The sequence below is a fragment of the Crinia signifera genome, chromosome 4, assembly GCF_055691185.1.
Source record: "Crinia signifera chromosome 4, ASM5569118v1, whole genome shotgun sequence".
NCBI lineage: Eukaryota > Metazoa > Chordata > Amphibia > Anura > Myobatrachidae > Crinia > Crinia signifera.
Window position 1 is genome coordinate 260,999,368 of NC_139220.1, and position 17,439 is coordinate 261,016,806.

General features: G+C 44.1%; 1 protein-coding gene across 7 annotated transcripts in view; it reads left to right on the forward strand.

Moving 5' to 3' along the window:
- PAQR5 (progestin and adipoQ receptor family member 5) overlaps positions 1–13,826 on the forward strand; it is a 61,954-nt gene extending 48,128 nt beyond the window's left edge. For 6 of the 7 annotated variants that reach the window (XM_083184408.1, XM_083184407.1, XM_083184413.1 and 3 more), the window contains 4 exons: positions 3,558–3,602; positions 4,673–4,769; positions 10,875–11,019; positions 12,690–13,826. In XM_083184408.1, coding sequence (XP_083040534.1) covers positions 3,558–3,602; positions 4,673–4,769; positions 10,875–11,019; positions 12,690–12,931 — 529 coding nt within the window. In that variant the 3' untranslated portion in view covers positions 12,932–13,826. The remainder of the gene's footprint in view (positions 1–3,557; positions 3,603–4,672; positions 4,770–10,874; positions 11,020–12,689) is intronic. The other variant, XM_083184412.1, reaches the window with a different exon arrangement.
- Positions 13,827–17,439: the final 3,613 nt, after the last annotated feature.

Genomic DNA, 17,439 nt, shown 5'->3' on the forward strand with positions numbered 1-17,439 from the left:
GATTTGGGTGAGTTTTTTTGTTCCTGTGCACGGAAAATACTGGCTGCTTTATTTTTACACTGCAATATAGATCTCACTTTGAAGTAAAAGCCCACCCAAATCTAACTCCTCTGCACAAGTTACATCTGCCCCACCTGCAGTGCACATGGTTTTGTCCATCTAAGAAGGAATTTGCCAGAAGTAGTGAACCAAAATAACCCCCTGATCTTTTTCTCAGCAACTAATAAGCTGACACTTGGGAGAAAAATTCCCAAAGGGTGTGATCCACAAAGGTGGGCCAAAAGCAGGACTTCTTTTTAGTGCACTCTTCATATACAGTATTGTTTTAGATTTAAAGCGTCACTTTTAATATCCAATTCTTAACAGCAGCAGTGTCCCCACAACAAGCCTTGTTCTTTATTACATATTAATAATTGGTGATTCTAATCCTATTTAAAGTATTGTTATTTATTGATGCTCAGGGTCTTCCAACAATAAGCGATTTAAACTTATGGTTTAATTATACAACATTCTTGTAAGAGTGCACCAAAAAAAGAGTTCTGGTTTTGGCCCACCATTTATTTATTTATTTACAGTTTCTTCTATAGCGCAGCAGATTCCGTTGCGCTTTACATGTGGCTCACGCTCCTGTACTTTTCTCCAGGGTGCATCACCAAATGTTTATCAATTGTGTATTTTCATTGTGCGGGCCTATAACAGGATTCAGTACTGAATCCCGGCGTTCAGAATCCCGACGCCGGAATCCCGACAGGCAAAATCCCGACAAGGGGGGGACGTGGATCGCCCCCCCTTGGGGGCTCGCTGCGCTCGCCACGCAGCGGGCCCGGTGCCTCGCTACGCTCGGCACACTAATTTATTCTCCCTCCAGGGGTGTCGTGGACACCCACGGAGGGAGAATGTGTCGGGATTTCGGCGGTCGGGATTCTGAATGCCGGGATTTTAACTGCATCCCCTATAACACAATATTATACCCCTTTTAGACCAAAACGCCGGGTCGCACCCGGCTTTTTGGACCCTGGTTGAAGCCGGGTGCGACCCGGCGTTTAGGGGCATTTACACCGGACGGGCTTAAACGCCCGCACCCCCCTCCCGCCCCTTCCCGGCGCTTGAAGATGACAGCGCGATGTCATCTTCAAGCGCCAATCGACGCCGCCGTACCCGGAACGCTGCTGGGGGCAGCCCAGCACTAAGGTAAGCTGTCCCCGCGCGCACCCCCCGCCATTGGACAGGAGGTGAATGGATGCCGCACACAGGCATCCGTTCACCTCCCTCCCCCGCCGCTGTCTGCAGAGTATAGCAGACAGCAGCGCCGGCTGTCAGTGCCAGACTGACAATCCGTCCAACCTGCGGACGCTGCGGTCCGCAGGTTGGACGTTCCCCATTCATGTCATCCGACCCGGCGTTCCCATTTACACCGCCCTCTACCCAGGTCCTAGCCGTGTTCTACCCAGGTCAGGACCTGGGAAGAAGTCCCGTGTAAAGGGACACGGCGTTAGGGATTTACACCGCCGAAGATCCGGGTCTGACCCGCCACTGACCCGGATTTTTCGGCGGTGTAAAAGGGGTATTAGTTGGTTTTCCACTTCGGTATAGCTGTGTGGACTTAACACCCTCTTTTCTGGACTTGGGCCCTTATTCTGATTCACTTCCCTGCATGTTCGCGCAGGGGAGCGATGTTTTGCGACTGCTCATAGTCTGTTATGCGCATGTGTAGCCGCTGTGTGCGAGCAGCTACGGCGAATAGATTATTCGCTGGCGCGCGCACACATCAGTGGGGGCGTGGTGTTGCGGGCTGGGTAATTTTCCTATAGGAACGCCCAGCGTTTCATGGTAATTACCCGATGAGGGGGGGGGGCAGCTGACATCAGTGGATGTCAGATGCCCGCCCGCTTCCCGTACAGGCACTCGCAGATGTAAGACACCAAAGAAGTGTCTTTCAGTTGCGAGCGCTAGAAAAATCATTCGATGGAACGCAACCATTGAATGACTTTGTGCCCGCACGGAAGTCTGCGAATGGATGAGTATGTTACTCATTCATTCGCATGCCTGCGGGTAACAGCGCTGTGTGTGGGGGGGCGGCTGTGCAGGCGGCGACTGGTGGACTTGCCAGCCTTGATGTAAGGTGTAGGTGCACTACTATTATTTGTATTGCATGTCTGACTTCAGAGCTGACCTTAAGGGACAGTTGTTCTCTTTTACTCAATGTGTACTTGTCTGGAGGCATCCATTTTGTGTCTGAGAAGACCGCTTAAAAAGTCAACTGCTAGTTTGAGGAAAGGTTCATAATAATGATGAAATTTAAAAGCATTTATTTAAAAAACACAGCCAATGAATAAGATAAATCTCAATAAATATAATGGTAATAGTTAAAATACTGTTAAATGCAGTCTCTTTCATATCACATATTCACTAAGCAGTGAAATGTCTCGTTCCTGTATTGACCTTGTCTTGAGACAAAGGGTTTATTTGCTAAGATGGGAGGTCTATTTCAGATGGGATGTTGCTATGGGCAACCAATCAGATTCTAACTATTATCTTCTAGAAGATGCTAAATAAGAAGTCGATTCTGATTCGTTGCCCATAGCAACATCCCATCTGAAATATAACTCCCATCTTAGTAAATTTCCACCAGTATTTGTGAATAATGTGCAGTGCAGATCCCAAGTCTGGACACTCACTATGATAGGATCCCACGTGGTGTCAAACTCGCACTGAGTAGGTGGATACCCCTGGAGTAGAGAAGGTTTGCTCGTAGCCTGGTAGCTTGCACTATAAAGCTCCTGAGGCCTGGTCTGGGTAGGTGTGGGCACTGCTGGAAGGTTCTTGTGTTGGTAAGTGGTGAAAGGATGGCAATCTTTGAGAAGAGAGACCGCTGTATGGAGTGCACCTGACGTGTCACAGGGATGCCCAGCTTTTTCAAAAAGATGCAGACCCTGGCCTTGGCAACCCACAAAACTGGGGCATGCTGTAAACATTTAGGGGCAGTCGCCGCCTCACCTGCCCCTAAATGTTCCCAGCATGTCAACCAGGCTGTGGCTTAGAGATTGCCACAAACGCAGAGCAACAACCTTCAGAGATGCACAGAAACCATTGGGTATGCCTCTATCTCTGAAACAGCCCTTCAGTCACATTATTCCATAGCTTGTACATCTGTGACTTGTGGTTATGTGCCATACACATGGGGCGATTACAGCCCCATTTCTAATGAAGCACAGATTGCTCCATGTGTATGGGTGCCGGCGATGAGCAGTCCTTCTCACCAATTTCGCCTGACTAGATTTTTACTGCATGCAGTATAGGTCTGGTCATCGCCAGTGTTCTCTACATTGGGAACACTGGCCGTGACAGATCGCTCAGCACACATCACTGTGTGCTGAGCGATCTGTGCTTAACTAGATCACTCAGCACACTGCTCCCTTCACTTTGTTTGGGCGGGGCATCAGTCTATCAGAAACCAGCTTTGTTTTACATGCTCTCACTGCTTTATACACACTATTGGTCTCTGATTCATTACTATGACTCCAGTGTATTCACGCTTCTATAACTGTCGCCGACAGGCTGGGTGCTCCTGTTCTGCATTATAATGAACTCCTGATAGAAAGGTAAATAACAGGCAAGGTCAGAGCAGCTTCACATCCTTCACATACTATGTGTGCTGCAGTCTATTGGATCTATGAGCATTACAAATTGGGGTAATTCTGGAGGGGTGCAGCCCTTCTCACTAACACACGTACAAGACCAATGGTAACTGTAGCACTTGTTTTGTAAACATATTAATTTGAAAATGATTACATACTGTAAATAATGATTAAAGTGTACCTGTCATTATACAGTTCAGTTTCTTGATTTAATAATACATTTAAAGAAACCACTACCAAGATGTCCGTGTCTACCAGAAAATCTATAATTTCTTACAGATTCGTAGATATGCCGGAAGCCACGGACAGATCATCCATTCCGATCTGCAATGGTTCACCGAAATAACTTCCACACAACTAGCAGAAAACTTGCATAAGTCTAGTGTACACTATAATAAACAATTATCACCTGTGGATAATTAGAACAGCGCCTTTGTTATGTAACAGTCATCTTGGCAAATAATAATCCTTTGTTCAAAGGGAATCTCAGCAGAAACTTAAAAATGAATGGCAGCAATGCACAGTGAGAAAATAGTTCTCGCCTCCAACAGTTCTGTGGAGAAACCCTGTAAGACAGTGGTCAGAGAACTCTGTCCTCATTACCCCACACAGTGCATGTTTTGCTGGTAACCCAGCAGGTGCACAGGTGTACTAATTACTCAGACATTTTATAAGCTCCGCAGGTGGAGTCAATTAATTCACTTGTGATTCTGTGAGGAGACCTGCAAAACATGCACTGCGTGGGGTAATGAGGACGAGTTCCCTGACCACTGCTTTAAGACAATGTTATGGCTTTATAAATCACTGACAGGTACACTTTAACTAAATATTTTACAGCTGCGCACAACAGTACGATGCATGTCTTGTAATTGGATGGAAATCACTAAATAGCATTCCGATTCATTCTAATTCCAACTAATATGTATATCTGAAGTGATGAATGTGCTGACTCACTAGATCTCAGCAGTAAGGGGCTTCTGCATGTTTGCACAAGGTAGGGTCAAACAACAGATTTAACATCAGTGTGTCTGCAGGTTTCCGGAGGAAACTCGCCCGCGACTCAGCAAGGTATTGCGGACGACGGCCTTTGCACACCCCTACCTGTTTGACAGCATTCCACTATTTTACCGGGTAAGACTTAGAGCTGGGCAGCAAATGGGAGGGAGGCACTGAAAACGGAATGGATTACAGGGAGCATTGTTTGTGATTCATACAAGTATTACATGCATTAGCAGCTGTCTATTATATCTTTATCAATGGTACGGACATTTAAGCATTTATTAGAATACTGTTTTTAAATGTGTTTTTTTTTCATTGAAGGAAAAAGTTATCCAACACCTGTATCACCAATGTAAAAAATGTTTTGTCCAACGAAAGGTAATATCTGGTTGTGACTTCTTTTGCCGCAACTAACCGCTTCTTGGGTGAAATTTAATCGGTCGAGAGATTCAGATCGTGAGAGATTTGGTAAGAAATCTCCAGTTTTTTAAAAGCGGCAATCACTTACACTGCAATATCAAACTGGTTTTGCAGTGTAAATGATTGCTGTTTAAAAAAACCTGGAGATTTCTTACCAAATCTCTCACTTTCACCCTTGATTTCTGGAGATTGCTCTTTAGTGTCGCTGTGGAGAAATTTTGCCCCACTCCTTTGCAGAATTACTTTAATTCTGACACATTAGAGGGTTTCTAAACATGAACTGTCAGTTTAGGGTCCTACTACAGCATCTCAATTGGATTCAAATCAGGACTTTGATTAGGCCATTGTCACGGTCACAGCGGATGCGCAAAGAAGCGGCATTGGTTTCTACCTGTTATAATGGTCTGGTGGCAGTTAGGCCTGGGTTCTCTGCATGCATTGTGCTGGCTGATCCGGCAATGTGGACATCACCATCTTTCTTGGTGTCAGATGATAAGTCTCCGAAACCAATTCCATGCAGCCTCAGTGTCAGCTGATGCTTCCAGCCATTTTCATGTCACCTACAGGTATAATACTCCCAGCTCTCCCAGTGCCATAAGTCACACAGCTTGGTGTGTGTGAGCTTTAAATTGTGCTCCTCAGGTTATGCAGTTAATGCTTAGTTAGTGGATTTGTTCCTGCAATACCATCTGCACCTCCTGGGATTCATCTAGTGTCCTCATTCCGGATCCAGCACATTCAGCACTACAGTCCCATTGCAGATACCATGAGTTCCAATCTGATAAATATGTCACCATCGGTTCTAGTACAATAATATGTCACCATCGGTTCCAGTCACTTCTGATATACGTAATGACAGGAGTAGATTTACTAAAGCTTCTAAATGTGAAAAGAGGGGATATCGCCTATAGCAACCACTCTGCTATTTGTTGAATGGTTCTAATTAAGTGATGCATACATTCAATAGGGCTTGCGGTGGAAGTAATGAAGCCTAATTTTTGTTTAGTTTAATTGTACCCAATTATCAATTAAATTTGATGTATTTAATTGGTGGAATAAGTAACTAAGTGGGCAGTTATTATCTCACACAGGGCCAGATGGTGTTGGATAAATGTTTCCCTATAATAAATGTAAAAGTGTAGTTTGTCAATGTTCTTTGAAGAAATTAATTTTCCCTTGGAGTACCTATCAGAACTAAGTTTATTAAGTAATGTGTGTAAAATTATTATTATTATTACGTTTCTTATATAGCGCATACATATTCCGCAGCGCTTTACAGAGAATATTTGGACATTCACATCAGTCCCTGCCCCAGCGGAGCTTACAATCTATATTCCCTACCACATGTACACGCACACACAGACATTCTAGGGTTCATTTGTTTGGAGCCAATTAGCCTACCAGTATATTTTTGGATTGTGGGAGTTCCTGGAGGAAACCCACGCATGTTCGGGGAAAATATACAAACTCCACACAGTTAGAGCCATGGTGGGAATCAAATCCATGACCTCAGTGCTGTGAGGCAGTAATGCTAACCATTACACCGTCTGTACTGTTCTGAATTTATACTCATAAGATAGGAACTTTTATATTCCACTTGGAAAACACAACACTATCTCATTGGTTCAGCTACAAAATGTATGCACCAATGGTATTTAAGTAACGTATACAATAAAATATTTAAAACACAGCCAAATAATGAAGACAAAATCGCTGGCTGAATTCCCTTGAAACTATCAGCAGATGTGCAATAAACAAATCACAATAAAGATCTGTTAAGTTTCTAATTGTATATAATATGTGTGACCAGAGGGTCCGCAGTTTCACAATTCACTGATATAAAAATGTAAATATAATGCAACATAAAAGAACAGTTACTAAAGTATAGAATAACATCTCGCATCTTAAGCAGGTCAAATAACAAATGAATATGAATATACATAGACAACATGGGACAGGCAGAGTCCTAAACACACATGCATACAGTGTCCAATTATAACAGGCTAAAAGCTAAAGTGAGTCAGAAAGAAAAAAAGGCAAATAAGGAAGGGGTGGTCATTGCTATATTTCCTAATTCATAACAGGTAATAGTGGAAAAGCATTTGTAAAGCTTTGACAGAGCAGAGGGAGGTAGTGTGTAATTGTAGTTTTCAATAAAGTTACAAATACAGGGAAGCGCCCAGTCACTGTGGCAAGTTGAGGTAGTCCCCAAAGTTGCCCATTTTGGTCTGAAGGCAGAAAAGTTACCAAATGATGCATAGCATACTTCCTAAGCCTTGACCAGAATCCTCGGACTAGTGGGCAATCCCAGAGGCAGTGATAAACATTAGCATCATTAGCAACTCATCAGGGACAGTCATTGCTTTCTTAGATTTAATAAACTATAATGGGAAGTGTCAAAGTAGGTATTGACAGAAGAGAGGTATGTTTTTTTAAATGTTTGTTCCAATATGAAGAATGAATTCTAGATGGAGAGTCCTGCAAAGTATGACAATGACTGGGCTACGCCTGTAAAAGTCTTATTGTATTCCAATTAATCCTTGAATAAGTTGTAATGTATGAATAACTTTTCAATAACATTGGAGAAGATACACAGTTAAGGAACGGAAAGTATATTAATGAAGCTTCCTCTGTTTAACTAGAAAAGCAATGACGCCACCCTTGTAGATCTGTGGAAATAACAGACAGGGGCTGGCTGGCAACTTTTAGCCTGGGGGGCAAGTCCAGAGCACTGGCCCATAAGAACAGCGCATCGTTAAATTTAGGTTTTTCGTTTAAAAAATATGTATTAATAAAAAATAAAAAATAGGCCTGGAGTTAATTATAACAAAGACACTTTATTAGTATAACTTTGACAGGCTGCTCCCCCTGCATAATAATACCAGGAAACCGCAGGCTGCTCCCCCTGCATAATAATACCAGGAAACCGCAGGCTGCTCCCCCTGCATAATAATACCAGGACACCGCAGGCTGCTCCCCCTGTATAATAATACATGACACCGCAGGCTGCTCCCCCTGCATAATACCAGGACACCGCAGGCTGCTCCCCTGTATAATTATACTAGGACACCACAGGCTGATCCCCCTGTATAATTATACCAGGACACCACAGGCTGCTCCCACTGTATAATTATAAAAAGGACACCACAGGCTGTATGTGTCCTGGTAATAGTTATACAGGGGAGCAGCCTGTGGTGTCTTGGTAAAATTATACAGGGGGAGCAGCCTGTGGTGTCCTGGTAGAATTATATAGGGGGAGCAGCCTGTGGTGTCCTAGTATAATTATGCAGGGGGAGCAGCCTGTGGTGTCCTGGTATAATTATAAATATATCAGGACACCACAGGCTGCTCCCCCTGTATAATTATTACCAGGCCAACACAGGCTGCTCCCCCTGTATAATTATTGCCTGTGGTGTCCTGGTATAATTATACAGGGGGAGCAGCCTGTGGTGTCCTGATATAATTATTATACCAGGACACCACAGGCTGCTCCCCCTGTATAATTATACCAGGACACCACCGGCTACTTCCCCTGTATAATTATTTCTTGGACACCACAGGCTGCCTTCCCGCCCCCCCCCCCCCCCCCCCCCCCATAAAAACTTCCAATAAATGTCACCTCACTAGCCTGTCACAGGCACTCTCAGTGCCTTTCAAGTTTTGCCGGCCGGGTCCGTGCTGCAATGCTGCAATGCTGCGGCTCCCGCCTGTCTGTACAGGACTGGAGGAGGAGGTAATATATGAGGCGGCCCGCACCATTACTTGTTAGAGCGGCCCGGGGGGCACATGGCCCCCTGCCCCCCCAGCCCAGCCCGCCCCTGAGAACAGACCACATTAGTGCATCACAGATATAGCAGGAGCTATATTTAACATAAGGAGGATGGATTATTTTAAATCAAATGAAATGCAACTTTCTTCAACAAACTCCAATACATGAGGAGTTTAAAAAGTCAGGAAGAAGTGACTGCTGACAATAATTTGTCTAGCAATTTTAAAATGTGTTTTTTGGAAGGGAGAATAGGAGGAGACCAATGGGTTTGGTTAGGAAAATGGTAAGGGCTTTGACAGTGGGATGGTGGAGAATGTTTAGGTGAATAACCTGAAAAACCTCCAAGAGGGCAGGGGAAATATTATTGGGGAGTATCTTATAGTAGTCACCCTTAGATCCATATGGCCGTGGACCCTTGTGGGTCTGTGACCTGTTGAATTTTGTTCCGCTCTGTCAACTAATAGATGCTTCCTGCTTAAGAGATTTTTGGAAGCATAGATCAGGGGGTTGTTCTGTAAAGCTCCTCATAAGTCTGAAATAGCCTTACATTTCCATTAGTGTTCATATAAAAGGTCACGAAGGCAGGATCTGTAATTGCAGTGAAGTACCCAGTACCTTTGTGTTGTCCCCAACACAGAAGAACACACACAAAAGTCCCCTACAGAATACTGACCTCATCTACTGGGCTGGCACAGATAGCCCAGGAGACTAGACACCAGTAGCTCCAGAAAGTCCAAACCAGTGAGCGCTTCCTTCATCCAGACCACCAAAACGTGGTCCCACGCCATCCACCGGGCCCCCAGCAACTCATCAAAATCTTCTGCCTTTCTCAATTTAGCATCTCATCACTTTCCTCATCCCCTCAACACTGAACTCCCTCATCACCTTCCTCAGCCACCACCCCATTCAACTTCCTCAGCCACCATCAGGGCCTAATTAAAGGTTCAAGGTGCCCTAGGCTAATACACATGTAGCTCCTCTTGGAATTGCGCAACACATGTGTAAGCGGTCAGGTCATGATTATACAACTGGCATGTAGGAGCTAATGTCTGTGGCATGGGAAGTAGACTTTGGCTTTAGGCAATCCAGCTGGCACTGATTGGTTAATCAGGCTCTGGGGGACCATTTCCTCCTCCATTTCACATTTCTCAGCCACTGTACCCATCATTTTCCTCAGCCACCATTCCCATCACCTTCCGCAGCTGCCTTTTACCTTCTGCAGGCACTGTCCCCTTCACCGTCCGCAGCCGCTGCCTCTGGGAGGTGCCCGGCGCTGGCCAGGCCATGTGTAAGGATCTCAGCATCAGCTGCACAGTGCCCTCTGAAGATATATCCTGGAATAATTGCTAGTATTTGTCTTTTATATCACTTTCACATTGCTAAAGGCAGGTCGGATCTTGGATTTTGGCACCCGGTCCTGACCTAGATCCAACCCTTGCACACTGAATCCGTGTCACCCATTATACACAGGGTGACCCAGGTTAACCCTTCTATAACCCAGGTTGAATTACCAGATTGGTTGACCCGGGTTATTCAGTTTGGTGGTTTCACACCGCACCACGACCCAGCAACACCCCAGGTTATAGGTGCAGTGTGAAAGGAGTATAAGGGTGTTTTGAAGAAAGTTTGTCACCACATAAACACTGCTGCACAAAAAGTGCCATTGGGGATGTTTTTATTATTTTTAGTTCTGCTTTACTGTGACAGCGAATGAATAACTCCTAATTAGGTCATAGGTCAGCTAAATTATTGTACTACCTTATCCCTAACTAGGTTGCAATTTTCAGGATGATATTTTGGACTGCATTATATGTTCCGTTATTCACAAATAGTAAAAACATCACACACAACATATTGAAATGATAACACTTCAAGAAGCCATAAAAATACATTGCATAAAACATGCAATGAAAACCCACAATAAGATTGTAAAAATATACACAAAAAGAAAAGAAAATGCAGTAATGTTATACTAAGCTTCTGTTATTCATTTATGTTCTGTGAATGTTCGGGGTTTTGCAGTCCTGTAATCCTCTGTCTGTACGCAGCTATTCCTATGCTCCGGTGATGACTGTACGCACAACGCTGCTCTCCCCATGCACATCTGGCATACTATCCTCGCCTTCCTCACCGGCTTTCTGTTTGCCACACATCTTCCAGAGAGGCTCGCCCCCGGATGCTTTGATTATATCGGTGAGTGACATTGCTGCACTCTGTACAAGCTCTAGTTCTGTTGTGTACTTTATTGTTCCATCTCTACACATGGAATAATGACACTATGCACGGGTTGGGATTTGCTAAAAGGACACGTGGTTACTGTGCTGGAGTAAATATATTTGTTGGGCCTGGTTCAAGGTAAGGAGCAAATAAAACCATGTGCCATGATGCACTGCAGGTGGGGCAGATTAAAATTGTGCATAGAAATATAGGGGGTATTTAATCCTGCCACTTGGGAGACATAACCAGTGTGCTAGTTATAACCTAAGCGGGAGGCATTGGGTAATTCAGTACTGGAAAAGGATCTAGGAGTCCAAATAGATAACAAACTGGGGTGTTGTGCTCAATGTCACATAGCAACAAAAAAGGACAACAGAATTCTAGAATGTATTAAAAGGGTCATGGAAACTAGGGACTAAAAAGTAATAATGCCACTGTACAAGGCATTGGTTAGACCTCACCTTGAATATGGAGTACAATTCTGGGCCTCACACTATAAAAATGACATGATAGAACTAGAAAAAACCCAAAGAAGAGCAACAAAGCTTATTAGGGGAATGGAAAATTTAAGCTACTAGGAGAGACTGAGCAAATTGGGATTATTTACACTAGAGAAGAGACATGTTAGGGGGGACATGCTCAACATGTACAAATATATCAAGGGCCAATATAAGGAACTAACTGTCAAGCACCCTTTTTACTGCAAGGAAGGAATCTAAGACACATGGGCATGAGTTTAGATTAGAAAAAAAGAAAATTTTGTTCCCTTAGAAGGAAAAATTTCTACGGTCAGAGCAGTCAAACTGGAACTCTCTTCCTGGAGAAGTGGTGTCGGCAGACACTATAAATATGTTTAAAATAAGGTTGGATAATCATTTATTGGTTAAAAACATCCAAGGGTACAAATAAGAATCATAATCTGTCTTTAAAAATATCAGAATATACTAAATAACAAGGGATAAGCTATTAAAATCTAGGTTGAACTCGATGGACGCAAGTCTTTATTCAGCCTTATCTACTATGTAACTATTTCCGCCGGGTGCAAATAGCAGCCGTTTCCTACATTATTAGGTTATACGTTATTCGATCTATTTAATGCGGGGTCCATTCTTCCGACTGGTTGAATATTATCCGACAGTCATAAAGTCTCGGTATTGATAACGGGCGGCGACAGTGGGAAAAGGCCGTGGATTTGACAATCCAGTGGACGTTTCCTCCACTCTATAGGGAGGCGAACCTGTTGCAGACGAGTCCGGGCCGGGATTGAATACTGTCGGCCTCTATTTCCACCTGGTGGAAATAGTACACAGGATTGAATATCCCCCTTAAGGTTGGTAGGGGCATGTTTTAGCTTAATTATAAGTGTGTGGCTACTTGCAAAAGCAGTCTGTATCTTCCTTGCATGTTAAAAAAAAAAAAAAAAGCATTTGCATCCCTTTCATGGCAATGGAAACGGTTCCAGCAAATTGCTCCTTTTTTTTTTTTTTTTTTTTTGTATTTGCTATTAAGTCGCACAGATTTTTTTTAACTTTGCTAACTAATTATATAGTATAATATAAAATGCACCAAAATAACAACATTAAGAAACATATATTGCCAATATGTTTAGACCTAAAGCCCTAACATTCACTGTTTTGCCACCTCAGGTCACAGCCACCAGCTGTTTCATGTCTGTGCCATCCTCGGCACTTACTTCCAGATGGAAGTCCTGATTATGGATATGAATCTACGGAGGACGTGGCTTCTCGACTACAGTTCTGTGCCATCTTTCTCCAACACTGTGGGAGCCTGGTCCTTGGCAATGCTCATTTCCTTACTGCTCATTGCTGTCTTCTCCTGGGCTCTGTACTGGAAGCCTGAAGCACGAAATAAAAAGAGGAAATTGTGAGCCTTTGTTATAGAGTATCTGGTGTACAATGTACATTATGGGAGGTGCCTATTTGCACTAGACATTTTTTGAATTTACTTCAACTGCTTTCAATTGGCACTGGGTAAAAAAAAGCCAAGTCAGATGACCAGTAAGCTCCTGCCTCACCAAGATACAACTTTACCATTGTGGACGGAAGAGTACACTGTATGGATACCATCGCTATTGTTGACCGCTGCATTAATACGTTACAGATACATCATTATCCATAAAAATGACAACGCTAATCTCTCCTGGACACTACTTGTCTTTTCAAACTGTTCTTTACCACAGAAGCACACTCCTTGGACTTGAAGTTTGGTTTTGGGTTAAAGAAAAGTTACGTTGCAAAAAATTACTATGACAACTGGTTACCATTGAAAAAATTTTGCACTATGTGTTTGTACCCATTTTTAGACTAAAATGAGTACAAATGAAGCTGGACTCTGTGCCTCTCATGCCTCCCTGATGTCAATAATTCCAAGTTCTAACCTCATGAATACATACCTCTTATTGTACATAGTTGAAAGGTCTTATTAATACCGTCACATAACTTATTCACAGCGCCCTCCAGAGGTACCCTTCCATGTATGACCTTTAGAAGCCCTGCAGGCCGGGTCACACTGGATGTCTGGCTTTATGTTGCTACAGCACAATCTGTATATGAAGGAAATTTGCTTTGAGAGAGTACACTTTAATATATGATCTTGATACAGTTATTTATTTTGGTTTTCGGAAAAACATTCATAAAAATTGTGAGTGCGTTCATGTTATTTATAGGTGGAGTATTGCCTATTACAGAAAATAATTTGTTGCAGTTATTATATATTATATGTTGTTGAATAAATGTTATAAAATATGTATATTTTTAAAAGTTCGGTTGCGTGACTTTGCTTTATATGTCACCTGGAATAATGTGGCTACTTTAGTTGCAATTGTACATCGGAAAATAATATGCACGTGATTTATTTTGTTACAAGAATGGTACAGTCTTGTGCTCATTTTTGCAGATTACAGAAGGCAGTGTGATTCTGATGGTCCGTTTACAGACATCGGAATCCTGACTGTTATATGCCCGACAGTCGGGATCCCAACTTACAGGGGCTATTCTTTCTCCACGACCCCATTGAGGGATAATAGAACTTTTGTTTTGCAACACCGAGCCCACAGTGTGGGTTCAGAGCGCTGGCCCCCTTGTCGGAGTACAAGCTTTTGGGATTCCGATGTTGGTATACTGACCGTCTGAATCCCAACTGTCGGCCCGTTATACCACACCCTCCTCAACCGTGGTCCTCAAGGCGGACCAACAATCCAGATTTTATGGCTATTCAGGATTAAGCACAGGTGACTTAATTTGTACCTTGCCAGCTTGATTATACCATCTGTGCATAAGCAGGGATAGCTATAAACCTGGACTGTTGGTGTGCATTGAGAACTGCGGTTGAGGACCACTGACAGAAGGTACGATACCTGCAACTAAATTACTTTGATCAGTGACAAATTATGGCTAAACTAGTTACCAGCCCATCAATCTGCTGAGAAAACATAACCGTAATATAATCGCTGGCAGCTGTGTGCCTCTGAACGGCAGGGCTGGCAACAGAAATCTTGGGGCCCTGTACGATTATATTTCTGGGGCCCCCACCTAATCCCAAATCCACACAACCCTCTTCTGTACGAGCCTCATTTAACCTTTCGCTGCTCCATATCCTGCTTTCAGGTGCAGACTTATGTCGTTCTTAGTACTGTTGGCCTGGCTCCTGCCTTCTGCTGGCCTGTCACTTTCAGAAAAGAACGCCGAGCACTACAAGCAGGCAAAGAACAGACGACCTGCGCATGTGCTATAAAGTACAGGAGTCAGAGACTGAGGCTACAGTGCCAGCGGTGGGTATGGCTATGTACCTGCGGCCACAGGTCATGTGCACACACAGAGTAGATGGCTCTGAGCACCGAACGGCAGAGCGCACACACAGTAGACAGCAGTGGCACACAGTGTCAGTCAGACCCAGCCACACACAGATGGTGCACAGTAAACGGCCTGGCCCCGAGGGTCACTGACAGGCCAGCGGCCGTGATGGGGCATGGAAGCTCTGGGGCCCTTGAGATTGCTGGGGCCTATCACACTTGTCCCCCTTGACCCCCCCTGTTGCCTGCCCTGCTGAATGGAACACTGTCGGGAGTCATCTAGTGGTTGCCGGCATGCAAAATCACTCGAATTACCCCCATACAAGCATTTTAAGAGAGGAGGAGGCCTGTGTGCAGCCTCCTCCATCTGGACCCCTCATCTCTGCCGACATAGAAAGCTTAAAAAGCGCCATACTCTAATGTTAATGTGCAGATCTCTGGGAAAACGTTGCCACTGCTATTTTCCCAGCGGTTTTACTACTGTGCAAATCACCTGAAGACGTGCAATTTTCTCAGTGACTTGTACAGTGATCTTGACATCAGTGCAGTAATAAGGAGGGGTAAGTAATTCAAGAATTGGGTGCACTCATAAATATGCCAGTTCTTAGAGGGGAGGAGCAGCAATGGCCTTTTATTGTATAGGATTAAGGCTTTATGCGTTCTGAAAACTACATCATAGGGGGAAAATGTCACAGAAAATATTAAAAATAAACAGTATAGCTCACACAATGTTCTATATACGGCAACCATTTAAGTTTTCTAGGTGATAGAAAAAGTCCATTCATAGAACAACACCATTGAATTTCGACCAGCAAACAACCACATGGTGGGATATAGTAACCGGTAAACGGCCAGTTCTTGAAGTTGATGATGTGGAAACAGAGAAAAAGAGCAAGAGCCTTAGGATTTGAGCAACTTTTAGAAAGGTCAAGTTGTGATGTCTGGATCAGAGCATCACAGACGGTTCTTGAGGGGTGTTTGCGGCATCCATTGGATCATGGACGCCCATTGATGAATGTGGGGAGTAAAGGATCCCACAGAAGAGCTACTGTAGCATTAATAACTAAGTTATTGCTGGCTATGATAGAAAGGTGTTAGAATACACTGTATATTGTAGCTTCGTACCCACACACTGCATAGTGCCCTTTTTGAGTCAGATTGGCCCACAGGGTTACAGGGGGCCCCGCTGCCTGGGAGCCAAACTCCTCCTCTAGGGGCAGGGTTCCAGACTCTGTAATAGAGTAGAAGTGTAAAATTTGAGTGCAGAGTATCTTACCTGGTGGAATGGGATCGCTGATAAACATGGGTGCTTGGTTCTCTACTAAAGTAACTACACCAAGATTTGCCTAATAGTTAAACAAGTGTCTGCTTTGGGTGTCCACACCCCTTAAGTATGGGCCCCTACCACTCTATTCCCCATGGTGACTCTTCATGCCCCATCCAGCTTTGCTCATCCAATGGGGATATTGTATGCAGTGCCAATACCATTACTTGCTCACACAGCAAGGACTCCTTGGTGCTCCGGTTATCAAGTAGTCGTATTGGCACTGCATTCAGAATCACCTTTGAATGCTGGCATCCCAAACTCCGGTCATCTGTATGTAACCCCAATGTACAGTTAGTATCACACATACCATCCTTGAAAACAAGTAGGCAAAATACTGCAGCCCTGTCCTATACAGTACAGTAGGCATTTTTCAAATAAATGTTGGTATGGGCAGTATACCCTATGACAAGTATACCCTCATCATTTAAAGGCAATAAACTACACTATAAGTGTTCCATATGTTTACTTTATGTTGGTTAGGTTATTGCGTTATCTATTTTGTAGTGGTATGTATTTACATATACTCTTCCACAGACAATAACAAAATTTCACATAGGCTGTAACGTGAAGTCAATGTTTCGAAGCTCTTTAATTCAGCTTCTTCATCAGGACAGGTATATACAGCCTGTAGTTACAGCCTATGTGAATTTTCGGTACTTGTTTCCTAGCACGGCCACAACGATCATGATCGTGGGCATCGTGAGTAAAAATCGGGGGCATCGCGGCCATCGCATGCACTAAAAAATCGGGTGCGATGGTACCGACGCGATGCCCGCGATTTCCCATAGGGAACAATATTAAATGCCTCAATTTACCCGCGATGCCCCCGATTTCCCTATGGAAACAATGTTAAAAGGCTCAATTTACCCAAATCATCATAGGGAACAATGGTAAATGGGCCAGAAACCCAAAAAACACCCCTGAACAGTAAAATGTCCCCCCAAAAGTAGTTTACGCCACCCCGCGATCAACGCGAACCCGAAGCGTGGCGGTACGCGTCCTCCGACCTTTTCATACCCCCACTATCCACGTCGGTGTGGAGTTGAGAATAGAATAGTGTGGCGAGCCACCGAGCCCGAAGCGTGGCGAGCGCACGCGGATACCTGTGAAGCCCGCGAAGGGACGCGTTTACCTGTGAAGGTATTCGCGTCCGCTCGCCACGCTTCGGGCACGGTGGCTCGCTGCGCTCGCCACACTATTCTATTCTCAACTCCACGCCGACGTGGATAGTGGGGGTATGAAAAGGTCGGAGGACGCG